General features: G+C 41.9%; 1 protein-coding gene across 1 annotated transcript in view; it reads left to right on the forward strand.

The window, feature by feature from the left end:
• Cenpp (centromere protein P) overlaps positions 1-23,620 on the forward strand; it is a 178,066-nt gene extending 154,446 nt beyond the window's left edge. The window contains exons 6-8 of the mRNA XM_050144468.1: positions 21,877-21,956; positions 22,920-23,011; positions 23,381-23,620. Coding sequence (XP_050000425.1) covers positions 21,877-21,956; positions 22,920-23,011; positions 23,381-23,508 — 300 coding nt within the window. The 3' untranslated portion in view covers positions 23,509-23,620. The remainder of the gene's footprint in view (positions 1-21,876; positions 21,957-22,919; positions 23,012-23,380) is intronic.
• The last annotated feature ends 1,426 nt before the right edge of the window (positions 23,621-25,046 follow it).

Here is a 25,046-nt window from a genome sequence, read left to right on the forward strand (position 1 = left end):
GGGAACTGGAAACTAAACGAAGGTCCGCATGCTTATGCAGCCTTAACTGCCTGTTCTCTTAACTACTGAGCCGTCTCTCCAGCCCTCTTAGTCATGCTCTTTACTCACTAATTTCCCTACATTCCTTTTGACTGGATTTCCTTTAGCTTTTTTATTTGTAAGTCAATTGCATTCATAAATTTCAGGATTGAACAAAAATTCCATAGGGAAAACAATGGCACTAGCAGAAGAGAACACATGGAAGAATTTTTTATTACTTGAAATAATAAGCATCTAATAAGTGAAAATTATAGGACAATCTGGATATAATTACAAGTAAAAAGTTGTCAAAGCGTTCTATAATAAATAAAAACCCTTTAAGAAAGTGGTTTTGTTTTTAAAAAGTTATAGAAACAAATTGCATCTGTATATTTTTAAAAGGTCATTTGAATTTTAAAAAAATTAAGCCTGGTGATGGTGGCGCATGATCCAAGCACTTGGGAGGCAGAGGCAGGCAGATCTCTGAGTTCAAGGCAAGTCTGGTCTATGGAATAAGTTCCAGACAGCCAGGGACACACAGAAAAACAAAACAAAAGAATAGGGATTAGTCAAACAGCATGTTAAATATAGTTAAAGAAGAAAAGTAGGAGATAGATTTGAGAAAGCCCTAATCACAATAACAACAGCAAAGCAAAACTTCTATGTCCCTTCTGTGCCTGTAGATGACCTTTGCTGGACATTTATTCTACCTAAAGTAGCATCTTTGTGTCCAGCTTCTTTCACTTGTAATAGTGTTGGGAGTTTATCCATGTTTTAGTGGGTATGAGTACTTTCTTTTTATTGACCAGAGAAATTCTGGCTATTAATAAGCCATACCTGTTTGGCTACTTACCAGTTTAGGGAAATTGGATTATTTGGAATTATTTGTCTGTCATGAATAACTTTACCATGAACATTCACACACAAGTTTGTATACAAATGTGCTTTATTTCCCATGGTTGGGTTCCTAGAGGTGGAACTGTTGAGTTGTATGACAAACTTGAAACTCACAAACCACTGTGATGTCACAGAACAACAACAAAGTAGGGCATCCCCAGATCAGTTTTTCTACTGAAATCACCAAAAACCTGTCAAATTTGACAGAATAAACCATGCTGAACCCTAGGATCAAATCAGATACTTGGCAGTAGCTGAAGAGTACTGGGTGAGAGAGAGCCCCTGGATTTCAGAGGAAAACATTATTCCCCATGCTGGCAATGACATGAGGATAGCAGCCCATGTTCTTGATGCAGCTTGCTCAAGTTAGGGGACAGATACAAACCTCTCTCCAGTACTGTGCTATGTATTCTGAGCAGCGTTGATGGTTCCCCAGGGGAGCAGTGCAGCACCTGATCTGTCTCGCTTACACCCCATGGCTGTAGCACCTTTCTGAGATGGGCAGCTTCATGCGCTACCAAAGCCTGTACGCGCAAAGGACTGCTGAAAAGGTATACAGCAGATAGTCAGAACCCCAAAAGGAAAAAAACTGGAAAGAGGAATAGGAGGGAGAAATAATATTTGGAAGGATCACTGCATACACAAAGAGAAACAGTCTATGCATGTCCATGACTGATGCCTGCTAAGAAGAGACTAGCCAGGGACCAGGCCTACCCCTCTAGGGTAAAGGCAGAACTATGGACTATCTTAGCACCGAAAAGTGCCCACCTCAATGCCAAGCTCCAAGGGCCAGGAGAATTTAGTTTCATATTGTTTTTCTCTTCTGGGCTCCAGGGATTTATAGGACTCTGCTGGGCAATTGGCTGTGAATAGAACAGTATTCTAGAGACATCACAGCGATCACCTACAAACAAGACTACAGTCACAGTGCATCAGGCTGGGAGTCGCTAAACATGCCCATGTATTTCTCAGTTGACCTTTAGGGCAAGGACACTCCAGTATGAAAAGAACCAGTTCAGTTCGGCTTCCACATCTGTCTATACTGGGTGACCAAGCCACCTCCCACTCCCAGTGCTGTGGATACAGCCAGTCCAGCTGTCATGCCTTTCTCCACCACGATGGACGGACTGTAATCCCTGAAACTGAACCCAAATAAACCTTCCTCATTACAATTAAATATAGCCCGGCATTTCTCAACAGCAAAAAAGAAAAAAAAAAGTCAAAAGACACAGCAAAGAATGATCCATTCACAGGAAATAGGGTAGGAAAAAGTGAGACTCTCAGCAAGGATATATGTTATTTTTTAAAGCATCTAAACAAAATATAATATTTACATGCAAAGGAATATTTTTCAGGCATAAAAAGAAATGAAGTATTAAAGAGTCTTTCTAGACTGGCTTTGCTGAAAAAGCCAAACAAAGTTGTGTATTTTTGATCCTATGTCTATGAATTATGTAAGATAGATAAATTCAGAGAAATGTAAGTGAAAGGGCTGGCTGTGATGGCACAAACCTTAAATCCCAGCACTCGGGAGGCAGAACAGGTGGATCTCTGTAAATTCAAGGCCAGCCTGTCTGCGTGGCTGAACTGGAGTTCCAGGACAGCCCTTGCTATGTAGTGTGACCTTGTCTCAACTGAGCTTCCCTACCTGCCACAAAAAAAAAAAAAAGAAAGAAAGAAAAAGAAAAAAATGAAAGGAATGGGTGAGGGCTGTTGAGAGTTTTCAGAGGGGAGAGTAAAATGAGCTGATGAGTGAGTGCAACTTCTCCTTTGAAGTCATAAACATACTTGGGGAATAGCAGCAAGTAGGTGGTAAAAGAGCATTCAGTATGTCCTGAGTGTCAGCAAATTGGCCACTTTAAACAATTTATGTCATATGCATTTTATTAAAATTAAAAGAACAAGCAACTGTATGTCTAAAAGAGCCTCTTCTCTTGTACCTTCTTCCCCTCCATGTCCCAACTCCCAGGACATGTGGGCTCAAGAAAAAAGCTAAAAAAAAAAATGTTACCAAGTCCAACATCCTCACTTGTTCTTCCCAGCCCAGAAGGACTTAAATGATGTAACATTCTCTCTGAAGAGGGGAACAGGGCAAGTGAGGGGAAAAAAAAATAGATAATCCTAAGAGTAACCCACATTAAAGAGGAGGGTTGTCAGCCATCCCTCTCTGGAATTAAATCACAGCATTGGAGCTCAGATTTAATGATACAGGAAGCTGAAAGACTCACACCACTGCAAATAGCGCACTCCCCCCGTGAAGCTCCCATGGAAAGCAGACTACACAGCTATGAATAAATGAATAGATTGTTTTACTATGAAATTTAAAGGAATGATTTTCACTCTGCTTTTTATGTGAATGTATCACTTCAGAATGCAAATATGCTTTAAAAGAGCAAAAGAAAATACCTAATTGATTTTACAAGATAAAAAACTTTTCCGTATTCTCACCTCATTTGTTATTGTCTGCCTTTTTATGAGGTACCCTAATAGGTATAAATGACTACTTATACTTGTAAAGAAGGTTTCAGACAAAGTATCATATAGATCTATTTTTTAATTTCCAGCTATTTATGATAGCTCAGATTGAAAACCTATCTAAGCTGTTTTATTTTGTGAAATCTTATATTACAAATGGAAAACAACCACATGTAACCAGACATGATGCACTCAAGGAGGCAGAAGCAGGTAAGTCTCTGAGCTAGAGACCAACCATGACTATACAGTGAGACCCAGTCTCAAGAAAGAAGAGGGGACTATAAGTTCACATTTTCTGAAGCTTTTCAAGTTTTGTATTCTGTCTTATTTTGTGCTTTCTGAGAGTCTCACTATATAAATCTGGCTGCCCTGGAATTCACCAATGTAGAACCGTCTTGCAGTCATCCTGTCTCAGTCTCCCAACTGCTAGAATTACAGGCATGTGCTGCCATGTCTGGGTGGCTATACTATCTTTTAATTGTGTTGTAGCAATAAATTTTAAATAATATGTTTATCTGATAAACACAAACCACATGGTATATCACCTGTATTTCCTGCTCCACATTCCCAACAAGTGGGCAGATTCTTTCTCTAAGAATGTGCAGATGGGCTCCATGGTGCACTTGAGCTCTTCCTTGCTGCAAGCTGTAATTAAGTAAATGATTTCATATGTCCATATGTTAGCATAAGCTCTTTATAAGAACATCATTATCTCATTCTGTGGGACAAAAACAACCCAAGTCTATTTGCAAATGCCCTCGAGAGAACTTTAAGTAGTGACTGGACATTCTGATGAGGCGTTGAGTGAGGCCATGTCTGTGCAGGTTCCCAGTGGCTCTATTTCTGCAAACCTAACAAATTGTAATTGCTTGTTCTAAAGGCTTTTTATTTTGTTTTCAGATTCCAACTTTAGTTTCTCCCAGGTGTGTTTTCTTCTTTGGTAAAAACAGTCCAACATGTCTCCTTAGTATTCAGTACTTGTAAATTAGGAGTTTCTTCCTGCTACAAATATATAAACAAGATTTGTATTAAAGATACTTGATGTTTAAAATACTATAGGTTTCCTGTTTGCAACTGAAGTATAACTTTTTAAAAACTGATATCTAACTTTTGGCTGTTCTGTCTTTAAGTGGGGAAAAAAGAAAAAGGAAAAAAAAACCTTGCAGCTTGACTATTTTGGCCCACACTCTGTTTCCATTCCTGCTGCTGGCCAGGGCTACATAAGCAGTGGTTGTTATGCAAGCCTCCAGGCCTCCAGGGCCCTTATCCTTCCCAGACCTCAAACAGCATCTGTCTATTTCCAAACAGCTAAGAACGGTACAACCCTTTGCTATTTCCCTGGTTAGCCTCAGCTTCTGGAAATTACTATGTCACTGCAAGTTTATTTAACCCTACATTCTAAATGAATTATCACTGAAATACATTATTTACTTTTAATTGACCCAAGCTGAATTAGTAATAGAGGAACGTTTTTAAAGACAAATAGAAGTTCAAAAATATTTAAAAACAAATGTCTACAACTAAATCTTCATATAACAAAGATACCTAAGCTATAATTCTTGTTCATTTATTTAAAATACAATACAACTAACTCCATTTGAGTCAAAGCATATGAACAATAGCTCAAGATAAAGAAATGAGCACTTAATAGTATGTATAAATGAGCCAACTGGTGGGGTCAACATTAAAAACTATATTTTCAGGTAGCTTTGCTTTAAATATTGAAATCCCAAGAGAAAAGAAAAGCACAAAAAATATCTCTCAGAACAGAGCCAGAGCTCACTGTGTATAAGCCATAAAACTTAGTGAGTATGATGCCACCCTGTTCAACATAACGCAGACAAGAAAGACATGGTGACTGCCCCTCCAGCACAGTATCCTAGACACAGAGGACACTTCGCAATACTCTAATGATAAGTTTCTTTACTTGTCTGCTTATTCCATCAAGTTTTATGCCACATGAGGTCTTGCATGCTGCCTTTTGTCTTTTTACTTCTAGAAAAATAAAACAAAGAAAAGGGTATATCTTATAAATACACAGTTGAACAATTTTTTTTCCCCAAAAGGAGTTTGTGTAGCCACCATCCAAATAGGAAACGGAGAAAGAGCAGTTCCCAGAAACACTTTCCTCCTCCCAGGCTTCTGGTGGAGAGACTAGCCTGTTGTAGACCTGCATGGGTAGAATGGGCTGGAGGAGCACTGTGTGTGTAATCAGAGATTATTCATCTCATCACTGTATGGAATTCACAAATGATCTACCATCCTGTTCCTAGGTCCTGGCACTTCCAGCTACAATAAAGAGTGCTGTGAGTGTGTAAGAACAAGTACAGTTTAGGTTTGGCATTAATGAATAATGGGATATGTATCTGTTGGCTTGAGTATATGTCAGCAGTTTCCCAAAGGAACTACCAATTTACTCAAGCAGTGGATGAGGGCTCCAATTGCTCATATTTGTTTCAGCTCTGGTTTTGTTCATTGTTTTTAGCTACTTAACTGTTGTACCTTTGTGTTTTAATTCACATCTCATGATGTATTGTGGTTTGTTCATGTGTGTGTTGTACATGAGGGCCAGCTTGTTGGGGTTTCTGTCCCGCCCAGTACCCCACAGCCGGCAAGCCCCAAAGAAAAATCACACAGAAGTCTCCATAAGATTATAAACTGATTGGCCCATTAGCGCAGGCTTCTTATTAGCTCTTGTAGCTTATATTAACCCATTGTTCTTATCTATGTTAGCCACATGGCTCGGTACCTTTCTCAGCAGGGTAGCTCACATGTTGCTTCTTCTGAGTCTGGGCAGGAGTTGGGGCAATGGGCTTCCTCCTTCCCAGCATTCTCCTGTTCTAATCACCCCGCCTCTACTTCCTGTCTGGTTGACCCGCCTATACTTCCTGCCTGGCCAATCAGCATTTATTTAAAACATGATTGACAGAATACAGACAATTCTCCTGCACCAGTGTGTGTGTGTGTGTGTGTGTGTGTGTGTGTGTGTGTGTGTGTGTTAGTTTTTGTTGTTTTGTTTTGTTTTTTGAAACAGGGTTTCTCTGTGCAGCTTTGGAGCCTGTCATGGAAAAGTTTTCCTTTTAAACAGCCTGGTCTACAAGTTCATGCCTGGGCTTGAACTCACAAAGATCCACCTGCCTCTGCCTTCTGAGTGCTGGGATTAAAGGTGTGCCACCACCGCCTGACTCATTTGTGTTACTTAATAAAACTCTTGTGTGGCAACATAGATGGTGGTAGAATCAGTTCACATTAGATTAAGCAGAATAGAAATTTAAATGGATCCTGTTGCTCCTGGTAGGGCTTTAGCTGTGGAGATGATACCTGGCCAATGAGAATGAAGCACCCCCTTACCAGTCACTCAGTATGCCCTGTGGGCTCCCTCGCTTGCCTTTCAGTTTCAGAGTCAGAAAATCTGTTTCCTTGGGGCAGGGGCTGCACTGTAAGGCACTGTAGACAGAGGTAAGCTGGGTCCCCATGAACAGGTGGAGAAGCTTTGTCAAAAAACAAAATGCTGCCAAAACCTTCTGTGATTGTGCGCATGTGCACACACACATTGTGCTACATCATTTCAAATTAATGCATCTGTCCAGACTTCTCATGTTGGTAGGCCATGGATAGGATGATCTGAAGTATTTCACTCAGGGTGTTTTAGGAAAACAAAGTCATTTCAGAACAGCCAATGATTGTTTTTTGGAATTTTTGTTTTGTTTTTTAAACTTCCCCCTCATTTTGTCTAATTCAAGAGTTATTCAGTGTTGAAATATATCTGGTTATAAAGTGTTTTATAGATAAATGAGTAGAAACACAGTAGTTGCTACTCTCCCATTATCTCCTTCAAGTTTGGAGGCCATCATAGGCTGTTCCCATCTCCCTGCCAGGCCACAATGAAGGCAGCAGTGACGAGTGTTTATGGAGCTGTCTCTGTGGTCTGTGGCCAGATTGTAAAGCAGGGGCTATGCCAGGACCCAAATAAAAACTGGTCTTAAAAAATTCTCTCAACAAAACATGGAAGCCACTTAGTAAAATAACTATGTATGCTATACTTAAACTCATGATAGTAATGGAGAATTTAAAGAAGCAAGAGTATAGTAAACTGGGACCCTTTTCTCACTAATCTCAAATGTGGTATGGAATCCTAGAAGTAAAAATTAAAGAGATCTGAATAAGGTAGGGACTTGTTATATTGTTGATGCCTCAGTGCTGGTTCATTAGTAACAGCCATCTATACTAATAGAAGATGCTACCAGTAAGGTTTTATATACAAGCTCTGTACAGTCTTGGTAGCTTTTCTATTAATGTAAAACTTCTAAAAAATAAAATGCATATATGACAATAGTAGAGAAAGACCTTGGAAGAAGCTCACGGTCATCCTTGGAGCATCTGCTTTGGTAATTTCCCCCTTTTGTCTCCTGCACTCTCCTTGGCAGCTCAACTGTATCACAGGAAAGCAGAAACAGGGGCCCAGCTCAGCCTGCTATTTCCATCCTGGCTCCAGGACACTAAAACATCATGTGTGAGCCATGTTTTCCTTATTTTAAAAAGAGGTTTTACATCTTTGCTTCAAAAAGGCAGATCTAACATGATTGGTTAGATAAGAGGTCTTTGAGCACTAGAATTGCTATGTACAGGGTAAATTTATCCTGCCCTCTCACCTTTACTGTGTGGCCAAAGCTGTCCTCCTACCTGGCTTTATTTCTCCCAGGAGTCCTTTTCTTTTCTCTTAACTATTAACCAAAATTTAAGAAAAGAAGAGGCAGGTAGATTTTTTTTGAGGTTCAGGACAGTCAGGGCTCACAGAGACTATGTCTCCAAGACATAATGCATAGGCAAAGAGTGAGAAGAAGGGGAAGTTACAACTAAATATTGGACGCTAAGAAGCAGGGGGATAGCATCTTGTTAAGACCAGAAAAAGCTTTGAAAAAGGCTCATTAATTCTGAGATTCCCACTGTACTCAAGGATGAGAAGGGAGCAGGACAGAATAGAAGTTCACAGTCTCTCTAAGGCAGATAGGGTCTTCCCCACCCCACATTTCCCCAGCATGATGGTCTGCCAGTGCAGGAAAGAGGAAAAGACAAGAGGGGCCTTTTCTTTTTTTAATAATCTTCCTTTACATAGATAATGGGTTTTTATAAAAAGTAAAGCATAGGAAGTAACTTTACTATATCTTGGCTCTTTTAAAATTTTATGTATATGAATATTTTCCCTGTATTTATGTATGTATATATGTGTCTGTTGCCTGCAGAGGTCAGAAAAGGGTGTCCAGTTCCCTAGAACTATAGTTACAGGTCTCTGTGAGCCACCATATAGGTATTAGAAGTCAAACCTGAGCCCTCTGCAAGAACAACAAGAGCTTTAAACCACTGAGCCATCTCTCCAGCCCCCAGGCTCTTTTAATTTTTTTAAGATTTTTATTTTATGTGTATGAGTGTTTGCCTTCATATATGTCTATGTACCACATGTATGCCTGGTACCCATAGAAGGTAGAAAAGGGCATTAGATCCCCTGGAACTGGTTTTACCATGTGGGCTCTGAGAACCAAATCCAGGTCATCCGTAAAAGCAGCAGTGATATCCTAACCTCTGAATCATCTCTGCAGCCCTGAGATCCAGGCTTTTTAAGGTTGGTGTTTGTTCATACTAATGGTTGGCATTCAATGAAGAATACATGAACAAAGTTTTTTAAAGGCAATCACATTTACCAACAGAAATGTTTTTGTTTGTGCCATCTCCTCTACCATCAGAGTCATTCACAAGCATAGCATGGAATTATATTACAAAATGATTGTAAAACAGTTTAGCTAGGCATGGTGGCAAACATCTTTAATCCCAGCACTCAGGAGACAGAGATAAGCAGATGTCTGTGAGTTCAAGACCAGCCTGGTCTTCAAAGCAAGTTCCAGGACAGCTAGGGCTGTTAAACAGATAAACCCTGTCTCAGAAAAATAATGATAATAATAATAACAATAATAATAATGACTCTAAAAGTTTGATATTTCATAAAATATTAAGTTCTCAATAAATAATAACTTAAAATATAAAACCTTGACCATGTTGAGGTGGCCATGGTGGCACACACTTATAATGTTGTCAGCATTTGGGAGACTAAGGCAGAGAATCTCAAGTTTTAAAGCCATCTTAGGCTGCATAACATTCTCTCCCCCCTCTCACTCTCAACAGAGTGCTCATAGTCTTAGCTAAAACAATAAGACAAACTCTAAGTGAAATGCAGGTCAGAGCAGCAAGCTCAGAAAAGGAGCTGAAAAAACATACACACCAGAATGAACTTGATTAGAAGAGTTTTGACCAAGGTGGGTCTATGATCAGCCATTGAGGTAGGAAAGCAGTTATGAGAGAGACAGCATCCCACCAGAGATAGCTTGATGTGGCCTTGAAGCTGGAGAGAGCCTTCCTTTCAGAACCCAGACAGCAGCTGCATTAGGAAAGATAGCCACCATGTATAAGATGCTGGGAACCCTGAAAGAAGAGATGTGTCCTTCTGTTCTCCTCAGAACACCCCAGAACAAAGGGGATTTTCTGGTTTTGTCAGTTTCCAGGAAACAGTGAGAAATTCTTAGTAGATAGAACTGTAGGTTTATCTTGCCATTACAGAGTTGCTTTACCTCTGAGATCTGTGTGATCCAACCATCATAGCAGTGACTTGTCATTTCTTTCTACAGAGAGTTAAATGGTGGGGTGAAATGACCTGGTTTCTGGAGGGACGAGAAAGCTAGAAAACCTATGATCTACAAAAGGAAGAAAAGGGATACAAATAAGAAAGCAAGAAAGAAGTCAGTGTATCCAATTGCAGACAACATGAGCCTATGTTTAAACATGAGCCTATGTTTAAAAGACCCTAGATGACACACTTAAACTCATTCTTATTTTCTCTCCCCTCCTCAGATATGATTAGTACTTTCAACAAAATTATAGGATACAAAATCAACATATAGGAATCAGTAGCCTTTTTGTATACCAATAATAAACTTTCCAGGAAAGAAATCAAATAAAAATACCTTTCACAATAACTTGGGGAGGAGGCCACAAATAAACCTAACCAAGAAGATAGGACTTCTACAATGAAAACATTGACAAAAACACTGGGAGATGGAAAACCTTCCATGATTATAGGTTGGCAGAGTGAATACTGTAAAAATGATTATTATGAAAAGTGCTCTATGGTTCAATGAAATCAACATTAAAACTTCAATTATTTTCTTCACAGAACTAGAAAAAAAGTAACTAAAACATTTATATGGAAGCACATGAAAATTCCTAATACCCAAAGCAATCCTAAGCAGAAAAAGCAGTACTAAAGTCATAACAATGCATCACCTCAGAGTATACTACAGAGCAATAATAACAAAAACTTCATGATGCTGGGTACAAAAACAGACAGACTAATATAATAGAATCTGGAACCCAGAAATACGCTCATAGCACCACAGCCACTTAATTTTCAACAAAGCTGTCAAAAGCATACATTGAAAAAAGCCTCTTTCCATCCCATTACTTCCATTGGGAAATTATATTGCAGTGTTTGCTCATTTTTAGGACTTGGCTTCCCTTTGTTGCTTCTGTTTCTGATTTCTGAATCAGATCACATTGTGATCTGTGCCATAAGCAGCAGCTCCTGGCTTTCTGAGAAAAGCAATAAACATTTTCAAATTGATTTGAGATGGAACTGTTTGAACATACGCATTTGGAAAACCACAGGGGCCCTGTTTCTTCAGGCAGGCTAAGACCAGGACCAGCTCTGATCTCCTATTACCTGAAGAAACCAAGAGGAGGGGAACACAAAGGGTAGGAGGTGGGCTTCATCCCCAGATGCTACCAAAGATAAAGTGAATTCTAGTTCAAAACCCTCTATGAGTGTCTGGTGTGGTTGTAAATGAGAAAGTGGAGCAGAAGAGAGAACTTGTTTTCTTTATGGGCATACTGTTTACTGTGTCATAGAAAAAGCAACTTTAGGTCTCTCACCCTATCACCAGGGAGGTCAGAACCCACGACACTGTAGCTTAACTAATAAAAACCCAGAGAGATATTGGAGTTCAAGCTGAAAGATCAGAGAAGCAAAGCAGTCAACCACTAGAGAGCTCTTACCTCTATGAAATCTTCAGACTGAAAGAGAACAAGTTCCTGTCTCATCCCGCCTTATATTCCTCTCTAGTGCTGGAATTAAAGGCATGCACCACAAGCACCTGGCCTCTATGACTAAGTAGTGTAGCTTCTGAGATTAAAGGTGTGTGCCACCACCGCCTGGCCTATATGGCTGACTAGTGTGGCTGTTTTTACTCTCTGATCTTCAGACAAGTTTTATATGTTAGATCATAAACAAAATATCACTATAAGACACCTATAAGGTGTTCACGAGCTAACTTGATACACCATCTTTCCTCCTCACAAAAAAAAAAATCAAGAAATCACTGTATCAAAGATTGTAAACTAACATAGAAGAAATATAAATATCAAGGCCCCTTTTGAGAAACTTTTGCCCCCAAAGCCTGAAGACTATTAAGTAGAAACGAATGGTTATAGAGACAAAAGAACTTCATCCTGGGGATTGAGAACCACTTTGTAACAATTAAAAGGCACAGAAATGGCACCTGTAGTGGGATGTTACAAGGAAAGAAAGTCCATTTTAGGCTTGTGGACTGCTGTTGACAGGCCAAACAGAGCTCCTGCTCCAAATATCCTTGAGTGTCCTGTGCCACCCCAATGGCTGCAGTAAGGGGTTGTACTTTGATGAGCCTTCCAGGGCCAGTTCTCAGAAGAAAACATGGAGAAAAGGGTATGGTTCACTCTAGACTTTGTCCGCAGAACATGGTCTCAATCCCAAGGCAAGGGCTATTTCTAGCCTCTAGTTGGCAGATCTGAATCTCAGGAGCATACTGCCTAGATTGACAGAGGCTCCTCCCAAGAAATACCCTTCAATGGACCGTGTTTTCTGAGTCCCTGCCTTCCACACAAGGCTACAGTGACTCAAAGTGCTTCTTGGTCAAGGGGCCTCTGTACTTGTCAACAGCAATTGGAGCATTAGACCAGCACTGCGACCAAAGCCTGGGTTGTTCTTTCTTTGGGACCTCCAGTCAGGAAAGCCAGATCTTTGACTGCATAAAGAATTCAAGAACAAGCTAGAAAGTGAGGTAAAAAGAAAAGAGATAGTATGAGCTTCAGATTTTTCACATAGACTTCTAGAGGTGCACACCCCAGACAGGACTGTGGGCTTCTTAAGAGTCATAATAAGGTATTATTACAATGGCTACAGGAACGAATGATTCTGTGACTTTCTAAATTATACTGCTGAAGAGATATAAATTACAATAAAATTTAAAGATTAAGCGAAGTGCTAATATGGTTAAACGCAAGGCCACAAACATTTTGGCCCTAAGTAAGCATGGTTTTCAGCATCCATGTTTGAGATGTCTTTAGGAAGGCAAACTTTCTCACTAGTTCTGTTGAAGTTTCTTAGTCCTGAGACAGTGGGAAGCACAGTCTTAATCCCAGGATGAAGGGAAGCTTTCCCTTCCTCTTAATTCACCCTGTTTTCTGTCCTGCCTCTCAACCGCTGTGGTGGTTTGAATAAGAAAGGTTGCCATAGTTATCTTGGTGTAACACTATTTGAGGAATAGGAGGTGTGACCTTGTTGGGAATGGGCTTTGAGGTTTCCAAAGCCTGTGCTAGGCCCAGTTCTCTCTCCCTGATGCCTGCAGATCGGGATGTATAACTCTCAGCTATTTCTCCAGCACCATGTCTATGTGCCGCCATGCTCCCAGCATGATGATAAGAGACTAAGCCTCTGAAACTGTAAACAGCCCTAATTCAAGGTTTCCTTTATAAGAGCTGCCTTGATCATGGTGTCTTCACAGCAGCAGGACAGTGACCAAGACACCCACCTCATGAGTTCCACCACCGTAGCAAGTATCAGTGAACATGTGTAATTGTACCGATGAGGTATCATTGTGAGTACTTGTGGTTGACTTTCAGGTCATTTTCATGTATCTTTAAGTCCTTTGAGTTTTTTCAACTGTCCTTAGCCTGGAAGCCATACAGAGCTCATCCCAGGAGGGCATGGGATGTGTGACCTTCAGCCTGTAGTCTCCTTTGTACAGTTTTAGCTTAGCCTTTACTCTCCTTTACCCTAGTGCCACCAGCTGGTTGCTCGTGTTTACTTTCTTGTTCTTATTAAAATTCCCCAAGTCTTTATTTTAAAAATGTTGTCACAATATACTCCAATGTAGTAAATCTCTTCCAAATCTAAACTCCAGTTCTTCTGAAATCTGAAATAGACGGTGGAAGAGAGCAGCATTGTGGAAGTAGGACCTATCCTTTGGGTTCTGCACTTGGAAAATGTTTGGCAACAATCCCTGATAAGGTTCCAAGCCATCTGCAGGGTTAGATGAAAAGTCACACCTAGGCTGGGCAGGGTTCCCTGGAGCTTTGGGGGTTTGCTCATAACCTTGGTGCTGTGATGTCATTATGACTGTCGTGGGTTCGTAGCCATGAGCCTGGAATAGAGATTGTTCTAGTTGTTTGCTTCTCTGGGCAACACTTAGTGTATGTTTATGAAGGCCCTCTGGATAGGCAGTATTCATCATGGACCTCCTCTATTATTTTTGTGGATGGGTCTATCAGTTGTCCTGAGAGGATCTTTCTCAATGCCCTGCTTCCTTTCCTGATAACATCAGACCTCTGTTAAGAATCAGATGAGGGAGGTGAACCAGTGAGCAGCTGTGCCCCATTGATCTTACAACCCAGAAAACCTGGTGCAGACTTTGTGCTTGGGCCACTGGTTTTGTATCTCAGATTACAGGACCAAGTTCAGGAAGTTAGGATAATATGATTTGGAGGATATAATCTGGCAACAAAGCTACTTCATTCAACTTTATTTGTACTGCTTCATGGAATGTTTACTTGAAAAAATACAGTTCTAGAGAAAATGGCTTAAAGTTCACGGATAGTCTTTCCATTCTTTATGTAATCAAAGGACTCACACCCTCTGTACATCTGTCAGCCAGGGGCGGAGTCAGCATTTGGGTGGTTGTGCTAATCTGAACATTTCCAAAATGGGCTTCTAATGCTGGAGGGGTTGGTTTGGTCAGTTCAGAAGACTGTGGTAAGAGGATTTCTTCTCCAGAGTTCCTCTAGAATTGCTAAGCCTTTGCTTGCTATAGTGGCAATCCAAAACACAGCACACAAGTGTGAGCCTGATCCACATGCCACACTGACTAAAAGGATCATGGTACCTGCCAGCCTTGCCTAGGCCCAGAGTCAGATGACTCTTGTCATGTGGATGCTACGCTGTGTCCACTGTCAGTATTTAGAATTTTTTACTTGAAGTCAGTATCTTTCTTTGTCTCTGCACAAGTGACTTTAGAACCTCAGAGCTACGGGTGATGTTTGGGAAATAGTCAAACAAGAGAAGAAGAGATGTCTTTAGGCAGACACACTCTTTACCTCTCTCTCCGTTCTGTTGAAGCTTCTTAGTCTTGAGCCTGTGGATTCACCAACATGAAAAGGAGTGTCCACCAGAGATCATACCTGTTTGGAGCATCTGTGTGCAGAGACGGGTACAGAAATGGCTGTTGGTGTGTATGAGTGCGCCTTTCCTTACTCTCTCCACACAGAAGCTGTAGTGAAACTAAGAACGAGGCTGTCTGGCTACTAAATCCTATCAACTCCTTATTTCCACAACGGGGGTAGGGGTGCAACATGAGCCACAACCTATAACACCAGTTTTTTCCAATAAGAACTAAAGAGCAAGGCTGGACCGTGGTGGTGCACGCCTTTAATCCCAGCACTTGGGAGGCAGAGGCAGGTGGATCTCTGTGAGTTTGAGGCCAACCTAGGAGCAGGTTCTGACGGGAAAATGAGGACCATGGTAAATAATAATCCTAGCAAGCTATAGGTCATGAGCAAGGGACTGGATGCTGCTACAGTTAGGAAGAAAGGTGGAGAGCCAGCCCCCAAGGCAGAAACATCAGAAACAGAACGCCTCTCCTGGCTGCCCTCATAGTGGTTGCTATTGCTTCTGGGTGCGGTAGTAGAGCCAGAATGAACCACAGGTGCCAGCTGCTACACCTAAGCCATCAAGATGTAATATAGGGTTTGTGTTGGGGTCTGAAGGGACCAAGGAGAAGAAGGGGACATGTTCTGACTTGAGCAGTTCAGAGTAAGTGTCCTTGAGGGAAGCACTGTGTGTGCAGGGTGAGGAAGAGTATGAAGGCAGCAGTTCCATGTCCACATGCAGTTTGTCAACTCAAAGCTATTTCAAATTAAACAACAGCTGCTGCTGCTGCTGATGGTTTAAAAGTGATTTCTCAAAGTTACCCAGCCAACAAATGACTAAGCTTGGAACCAAGGCCCATGATCGCTGGCAGAGAGGCTGTGCTGGCCTCCTAGGATTCCAGCAGTCACCATGGCCTAAGTGGGATTCTATCAAAACTCCATTGTCAGTCATCTTGACTGCGGTTTAAATCTGCATTTGCTGTCTAGTCAGGGAAGCTCCTTTCCTGCCATATTCTTATTTGGTTACCTTTATCCTTTGTTGGTCATTTAAAAGTGGATTGTTTGTCCTTCGTTTTGAGACAGTGCCAATCCAGGCTAGCATTAAACGTGTAATCCAGGTGGTAGGAAGGCTAATAAGATTATAGGTGTGTATCACTACATCCAGCTGTTATCCAGCAGTTGTAGTTTTGTTGTTTTTGTTTTTCAAGACAAGGTTTCTCTGTGTAGCCTTGGCTGTTTTGGAACTAACTCTGTAGTTCAGGTTGGCTTTGAACTCACAGAAGTCTGCCTGCCTCTACCTCCTGAGTGCTGAGATTAAAGATGTACGCCACCACTGCCCAGCATAAATATTCTTTACACATCTTCTTGTTAATAATTTCACTCAGTCTAAAGCAGCCCTGTCTTCACAATGACTTTTTAAGAGTTTCCAGTTATGATGAAACCAGCTTACCAGAGACAATTTTATGTCTCCTGTACTCACTACTTTTCACTCTGTAACTGATACATCTCTGGCGGATCTTCTCCCATGGCTCTTCAGGTTTACATCTGACTCACCCATTCACTTAAACTTTTGTGTATGTATAGTGTGAGGCAGGCTGAGATTCCTTTTTATATGAAGATGCTCCCTTGTCCTAGCATCAGTTCCTGAGAAATCAAGAGCGTATTGACCATAGTAGAAGCTTACTGAGCATGTGTCTCTTTGTAAAAGGCCAGCTTTCAAAATAGTGAGTGACTGAAATGTAAACAGAGCCTAGACAATGAAAAGGAAGCAAAAGGACTCAACAGTTGGTTCTGGAATGGTTTATAGGCCAGAGGATAAAGTTGGTCTCCTTTCTCATAGAACATAACAAAAGTTTGCCAAAGAGCTAATTTTAAGAATCATATATAAATATGGCCTTGGGAATGGTGTATTTGGTAAAGTACTTGTTATACAAGTATGAGGACCCAGAACACACATTCTCTTACAAATGTGGTAGCACACACCTTTAATCCCAGCACTTGGGAAGCAGAGGCCAGCCTGAACTGCAGGATTAGTTCCAGGACAGCCAGAGCTACACCAAAATATCCTGTCTACCAACCATCTGCATTTGCAACTCTAAGCCTAGGGAATCTGAATGCCCTCTCCTGACCTATATGGACATCAGGCATGCATGTGGTACACACATGCAAGCAAAACACCCATACACATAAATAAAAAATAAATAAATCTGTTTTTTTAAAAGCTGCACATAGCCAGGTGGTGGTAGCGTACACCTTTAATCGCAGCACTCAGGAGGCAGAGACAGAAGTCTGTGAGTTCGAGGCCAGCCTGGTTTACAGAATGAGTGCTAGGACAGGCCCCAAAGCTACAGAGAAACCCTGTCTCAAAAGTAATAAAATAATAAACTATTAAAATAAAAAGTTGAACATGTGTGGTAGTACACACTTGTAATCTCAGCAAGGAAGGTGGGAAATAATTCTGATGAACATGTACTCACTCCATAAGTGGATACTAGCTGTAAAGCAAAGGATAACAAGCCTATACCACGACCCTAGAGAAGCTAAGTAACAAGGTAAACCCTAAGAGAAAGGGGCAATAGACAAGATGTCCTGACAAAATTGGGAGTAGGGAGAGAACTTGAGGGAAGGGGACAGTCAAGATGGGAGAAGGGCAGAGACCAAGAGCAAGGATAGAGATATTTTGATTGAGGGAGCCACTATGGGGCTAGAGCGATAATTTGAGTGTCATATCTGAGAAGTGACTCTAGAATATTGCCTCACAGCTGATAGGATGACTATAATTATTTCAAAGAATGTTTGGTAGGTAATAGTTGGCAAAGATGTAAAGAAATCAAAACCTAGCTGCTAAAGGAATAGAAAAGGAAATCCTCAACCAGTAAAGTTTAGTAGCTCATCCAGTGGCTAACAATGCTATCAATCACATGACTTGGCAGCTTTCCTGAGGTGTATAACCAAGAGATATGAAATTAGATGTTCACACAAGATGCATACAAGAAGCTGGAGAGATGATGACTTAGTGGTTAAAAGTGTGTAGTGTTCTTTTAGAGGACCCGGTTGGTTCCTAGCAGTCCTATCAGATGGCTCAAAACTACCTGTAACTCCAGTCTCCACAGGTACCTACATACATACATATGAGTAAACACATACACACCATTTGAACTAAATAAACTCCTTTAATCCCAGCACCTGTGGGGCAAAAGCAGGGCCGATTTCTGTGATTTCAAGGCCAACCTTGTGTATATAATGATTAGTTCCAGGCCAGACAGAGCTACAGTATGAAACCGTGTTTCTAAATAATGATAGAGCCAAACATGGGAGACCTTTAATCACTCTGGAAGCAGAGACAAACGGATATCTCTGAGTATGAGGCCCTCATGATCTACATAGTGAATTCCAGGGCAGCCAGGACTATAAAGACTCTGAAAAAAAAAAAAAAAGTAATGGTAATGTGCTCATAGTATTATTTCCAGTAGGCCAATGGTAAAAACAAACCATGTATCTATCTATTGGTTAATAAGCAGATACATTGTAGTAATTTAAGGTAGTGAGTAGGTCTTGAAAATATATTAAATAAAAACCTGTCACACACAAAAAAAGTTCATACTATAGGGGTCTACTTGTCTAAAATGTCCAGAACAGGAAATCGGTAACAAAAAATGTTAGTGTTTATCTAATTCTGTGCTGGGGACAACACCTAAAGGCACAGAGTTTCTTTACAGAGTAAATGAAAACATTTGGGAACTAGAAAATGGTATAGTTGTACCATCTTGGGCATATACTAAAATTGTGTGTTCTAGTTGTTTTAATATGCTATATTTGTGCATTTTGATGAATTTTTGTTTTAATCATTCAGTTGTTCAGGCATAATCTTTTGAAGTCAGCTGATATCTGTGATGCCCAAACTGTCCATAGAAAATTGCTATTGGCTCCCATGGAAACACAGTAGAGGGGAGGTGATGTTGTCACTCTTCTACAGTATTGAGCCAGTATGGCTGCAGCACAGCACAGGCAGCCTTACAAAGCTCTGTTAAAATATAGCTCGTCTGCACTCCAGTCAGCCAGTGCCTCAGTACCCTGGGTGTGAAACGGCTGGATGGCCAGCACCCCACCCCATCTCTATCATAAACATCAGGGTTTTGCTTTGTTTTTCCATGCAAATTCCTCCATATGGCACCCAGCTGAGTAAACACAGACTCAACATTCCTCAGTCCTCTCAGGCCCAGGACTTCTGAAGAGTTTGAGGCCCTAGGGTGGAAGCACAAGAGCCAGCTGGTTAGTAAGCATGAGGCCCCTCTAATAGCCACCTCCATAACTCAGCCTTCCCCAGACAGGCTTCTATTATCCTCTATACAGCAGAGCTTCTGGTGACATGCAAAACACACCTTTGCACTAGACAGAGCATGTCCAAGATTGTCCTTCCAGAGCCAGGCCAGGTGTTTCCCATGTCTGGGCCTTGGCTTTACTGATGGAAAAAATGTGTTGCTTGCAGACTGGGTGGATGGTTTCTGATGAACATTTTTATTGTCTTACTGGTTTTCGTGGAACACACTCTAAGATACAATGTGGACATCCCTGCGTTTTCAGACCATGATTAACTCCTCCCTGCCTACTTAGTCCTTCCTTATCAAAGTCAAATACAGTGAATCTCAAGTTTCCTGTCACTCTTAAAACTAGCTGATTGCAGTTGGGAGGTGGCAGTGCATACCTTTAATCCCTGTGCACTCAGAAGAGGCAGAGCAAGGTCGATTTCAAGTTTGAGGCCAGCCTGGTCTACAAAGTGAGTTCCAGGAGAGCCAGGGCTACATGGAGAAACCCTGTCTGGACAAATAATAAAAACAAAAACTAGCTGGTCTCCGTCTTCAGGATCATTTTACATAGTTTGATCATTTATCACAGCTCTTCTGCCTTTCCCTCAAAAGTCTCCTATGCCTTTGTCATTAAGAATGGCACTTCTGGCCAGGCGGTGGTGGCGCACGCCTTTAATCCCAGCACTCGGGAGGCAGAGACAGGCGGATCTCTGTGAGTTCGAGGCCAGCCTGGTCTACAAGAGCTAGTTCTAGGACAGGCTCCAAAGCCACAGAGAAACCTTGTCTCGAAAATCCAAAAAAAAGAGTGGCACTTCTGGAGCTGGAGAGATGACTCAAAGGGTAAAAGCACTGTCTCCCCCACACCCACATGGCAGCTCCCAACTGTCTATAATTCCAATTCTAGGGGATCCAGCACCTCACACAGACCAATTGTTAAAACACCAATTTACATAAAATAAAAATAAATTATTTAAGGGAAAAATAGCCCTTGTATTAGTGATTGTAATAAGGTTTCTGTCAGCTTTAATTCCTTCCCACTCTTCACTTTGTTCTAGAGTTGATCAGGCAAGGAATAAAGCTGGCTAAATGCAGCAACCTTAACTTACATGGAAGAAGCTTTTGCAGTCCCCAGCTTTCCAGAAATACATTTGAATGCCTGCCCTCTGCCTGATGTCAGTATTGCTGTCTAAATTATAAAAGCTAAGAGTATACTTTTTAGTGAAAGCATCTAATTTGTCTTCCTTTTACTCATGTGGCAGAGGGGCCTATGGAATGGAGATCAGTTCCCTCCTGCTTGGAGGCCAAGCCTCAGGCCCCACCTTGGAGCCAGCCCAAGCCCCAGTACTCCCTTGAGCCTCATGTTCTGCTGCCAAGCAGAGTCTGGAAGCTGAACTGCCACGTTCACACACAACTCCTTTACGTTCCTCAAACAGTTGTTATTAATTTAGAAGAGCCTGAGGTTTAAACATCAACCAACACTTTCCACGGAAATCACTTAGGTATACATTTTTCTCCTAAAAACTTGTCTTGCTGAAATTAGTAATTATCTGTAAAGTACACCAGTCCACCCCAGCTTTGGTGTCTGGATGTGCTCTCTGTTGGTGGCTGCACGCATAGATGCTGGCGGCCTTGGCTTTCCATGCCAGAAGTGGCTTACCCAGAAGTAGTAATACATCTTTGTCCCCATGAAACCTTATTTGATGGACCCAGACTGCTTTAATCCAGCCAGTCTATACAGTCCTAGAAGGATCTGCCCCAAGTCCCAGCCCTAGCCTATGGTGACAGTGGCTCTCTGTCTGCCCCGGGAACAGCTGTACCTTACAGTCCTTGCTTGACTTATGTATCACCTGGGAAGCATCTCTTCTTCGGGCACTGAGGGGATACATGGAAGGACCTTTCAAAGGTGGTCTTGAAGCCTAAAATCGCATGATGAGGGCAACTTCGACTTTGTTCTTCATCCTCTAACCCTATAGTCTCTTTTCACAAGAGCAGACAACAAGGCCACTGCTATGTACATCAGTTATATCTGTCTTTCATTCAAATACCTGGAAAACAAACTTTGTTGTCATGGTGAATATAAATGAGTGTATCAGTTCTAATATGCTAGAGCCTCCTAGGTTTTGCTGTGGAAAACTAGCATGCAGACATGTCCAGAGCAGTCATACTATCTGAGGAAATCTGTGACATTCAACCCATTCCTGTTCTCTATAGACATTAACACTGCAACCAGGGAGCCTGATACCTCCACTACAGTATAGGCAGCTGGGTGGGGCCTAGCTCATGTTAAGGATTCGAGCAGAAGCTTATCTGGGTGAGTTGTGAGGATAGACAGGTTGGTGCATCTGCTGAAGCAGGATAGCAACCAGTACCCACATGAGCCTCAACTCAAAAGGCTGTGGTGCTCATCCAAGTCTTGAGGCAAGTAGTCATCCCAAGTGGTAGACAGGCGGAAATAGAAATAAATTGAAAATGAAGCTGTACAGTGATATTGTGAGATCTCAGGAAAGGGATAGCCATGAGCTCCTGGGGTGGCAAAATAGGTGAGGACAGGAGTGGGCACCAGTGAATAGCACATATAACACTTTCATCTCAGGCTTCAGAATGTTTCTCCTGGTTTTCAGGATGCTATTTCTTCTAGATGGATCAGACTGTAACCATTTATTTTCACATGCAGGAGAAGTATCCAGATAGTGTGTTCCTCTCGGAGGGCACCTGTTCCCACTGCATGGAGATCCACAGTGCCAGACAGCCAGGGTAAGTCTGTGCAGCAAGAGGTTCTGGGACCAGGACTGTCCATAAGAGAGGCTAAGAAATTACCTAAGGAAGATTAAAGAGTATCCCATGGATAAATAGGTGGAATCACAGCAGATACCAAACAGTGGGCAGATGGACTGCTATGTGGCCATGAAGGAAGAGAGAAAGTAGGAAGGAGTGCAGGGCTGGAGGAGCTAAATGCTGGCCTTGGGCAGCAAGGGCCTTTGTATATGTATAGCCAAGAAGGTAGAGGTAGGTAGGTGTGTGTGTGTGTGTGTGTGTGTGTGTGTGTGTGTGTGTGTGTGTGTCTGCTGGTATGACAGAGGCAGAAGCAGGAAGCCAGAGGTCATCAGAGCCTCAGAGAAGCCAAAATAAACAGGTGCAGTTCTACACTGGGCACCTAGACTCTTGGCAGCACTCGCCCACAGCCACTGTCACTCCTGCTTTCCTTCTTCTGCCTTTGTGCTCACAAATGTGCCTGCATGTTCTTCAGGACCTAGATCCTTACACAGGCTGCTGGAGCTGGTCTTTGTCATGGGGTTGCAGTTCACTTCTCATGCCTCATCCTCTAGTGTGGAGTTCTGACTGTATTCCTCGGGTCCTGAGGGTTTGGGCTATTCATTTGTTTCTCCTGCCATATGGCACATGGGCTGCTCCTAGAATAAGAAAATTCCAACCATGAAAAAAGCGTGTGCAGATTTCTAACCATTTCAGATCATTTTCCAGGAACGTCCTGTTGCCTGTCCCATTACTTATCACATTGGTGTTGGCCATGGTGTGGGTACAAAGTGTTGCTGTGGCCCAAGTTTCCAAATTGACCCCCAGATCTATCATACGCTTTCCTACACGGTTTCCTCTGAGGGGAGAAGTCTTTAGGAGAAGGTGATCCTGGCCAGCAGAAACCATATGCTCAGAGGCTAATCTTTCCCAATTCCAAAAGCACCAAATATTGCCTTTTTCCAGGTTTGAACTGGTGATTGTTTGGAAGATACAAATAGATGAGGAAGGGAAGGTTTTTCCGAAGCTGGATCTTCTCACCAAAGTCCCAGAGCGAGGTAGGATTCCATGTTTACAGGCACCCTTACCGGAAGACTTCTCAGTATACCCAACAAAGCCATCTGAGTGTCTTATCTGGGTTTACATGGGAAGAATCAAAGTTGAAACTGTCATTAATGTACTTTGTAGATCACCTTTTGAAATACTTCAATCAGTAACCACCAAACAGCACATGAGAGGACTACTGTCCTGAGGCCTTGCAGACGTGTGGAGCAAGGCATTTTCTCTGCCTCAAAAGTTACTGGTGACAGCACTCTTTGGTCTTCTCCACCCTGTCTCTAGGGCATCCCACTGTATGGCTATTGGGGGGAAAAGATCTTATTAGACAGGCACTATAAGGTTTCTTACCAGGTGTGTTTTCTTCACAGCCCTGGAGCTGGACAAGAACAAGATCATAGAAACTGCTCCTCTGAGTTTCCGAAGCCTACTAGGAGTACTTGGAATTGAAGCTGCTCTTGACAGTCTGATAAAATTGCTTTGTGTAGAAAATGACTAGCTCCCTGCTAGCAAGCATGTAGGAATAAGATGCTCAGCTGAGGAACATGTGATCTATGCTACATATAAACATTTGCTCTTTTCCCAATGAGAAACCACATCCTTCAAACATGCTTTTTGTGTGCTTTAGTGGTAAATTACACAGAACTCTCATAGCATAAAAATAAAGCTTTTCAGATATGTTAAAAGCAACATGCATAGTGCTTTGAACAAGTAAGTTTAACATTTGAGAAAATGTTCCAAAAATGGCTGTCCATTCTCAAACAAGTGTAGAATAGCTATGCCTCTAACCTCACATCAAGATGGCCCAAGGCAGCATAGGATACGGTCCAGTCCAAAGCCACCCACCTTGTCTGCATAGCAACATCTCCCAGAAGTCCTAACACTCCTGGTTCCTACAAAAGTAGAACTGTTTGACAGTGATGACTGCATTGTTCCTTTCACTGGGAACTTCACTGAAGACACACCCGCAGTCTGAGTGTGGTACAGGACTATAACACCAGCACACAACAGCAACCCAAGTTTAAAGCCCACCCTGGCTACATAGTGAGCCACTGTCTCGGAAAACAAAGGCTAAAGTGTGCCTCTATAGTAGAACAGTTACCTAACATGGACAAGGCCCCAGCACCACAAAAGAACTACCCAGTTTAAGGCTGTATCATCTCAGACACAGAACTAACATTTGGTGAGTGCCTTCATTACCTGTTGTTTTGCTGCCAACATGATGGGTTAGTGTGGGCATCCTGAACTAAGCAGAGCACATCAGAACATGATTAGACAGGGCAATGGTGGCACATGCTTTTAACCTAAACAGATGCAAAAGAAAAAGGAAGGCGGAGTCGAAGAGCTGCCAGGAGCCGCTAGAGAAGCAAGATGTAAAGTAACAAGCCACAAGTCTCATGGTAAAATATAAACTAATAGAAATTGGTAATTTAAGCCGGGCAGTGGTGAGGCACATCTTTAATCCCAGGAGGCAGAGGCAGGCGGATCTCTGTGAGTTCTATTGGAAGTCAGCCTGATCTACAAGGGCTAGTTCTAGGACCGCCTCTAAAACTACAGGGAGGAGGGACGGAAGGACAGAAGGAAGGAAGAAGAGCTAGTTAATAATAAGCCTGTAATAACAAGCCAAACAGTTTATAATTAATATTAAGTAAGCCTCAGAGTGGTTATTTGGAAACTGGTAGACAGGAGAGAGTTACAGATCTGTGAGTTCAAGGCCATCCTGGTCTACAAAGCAAGTTCTAGGACAGTGAGGACTGTTATACAGAGAAACCCTGTCTCAAAAAAATAAATAAATGGGCAGTGGTGGCCCATGCCTTTAATCCCAGCACTCGGGAGGCAGAGGCAGGTGGATCTCTGTGAGTTCGAGGCCAAAAGAAAAGGAAAAGAAAAAGAAGCAAGTAAAAAAGAACATGGTTAAGTTTTTACATCAGCAAGGTGCTCCTTTCATGTTCTTTACCCCCAGGAGAGGTTGTTTGTTTCTATCCACCTATCTTTAGCCTCTTGCTAAATGGTAATTCTCCAAGAGAGACTAGTGTT

The sequence above is a fragment of the Alexandromys fortis genome, unplaced genomic scaffold (assembly GCF_014885135.2).
Source record: "Alexandromys fortis isolate MF-2015 unplaced genomic scaffold, M_Fortis_MF-2015_v1.1 scaffold_1, whole genome shotgun sequence".
In the NCBI taxonomy this organism is placed as follows: domain Eukaryota; kingdom Metazoa; phylum Chordata; class Mammalia; order Rodentia; family Cricetidae; genus Alexandromys; species Alexandromys fortis.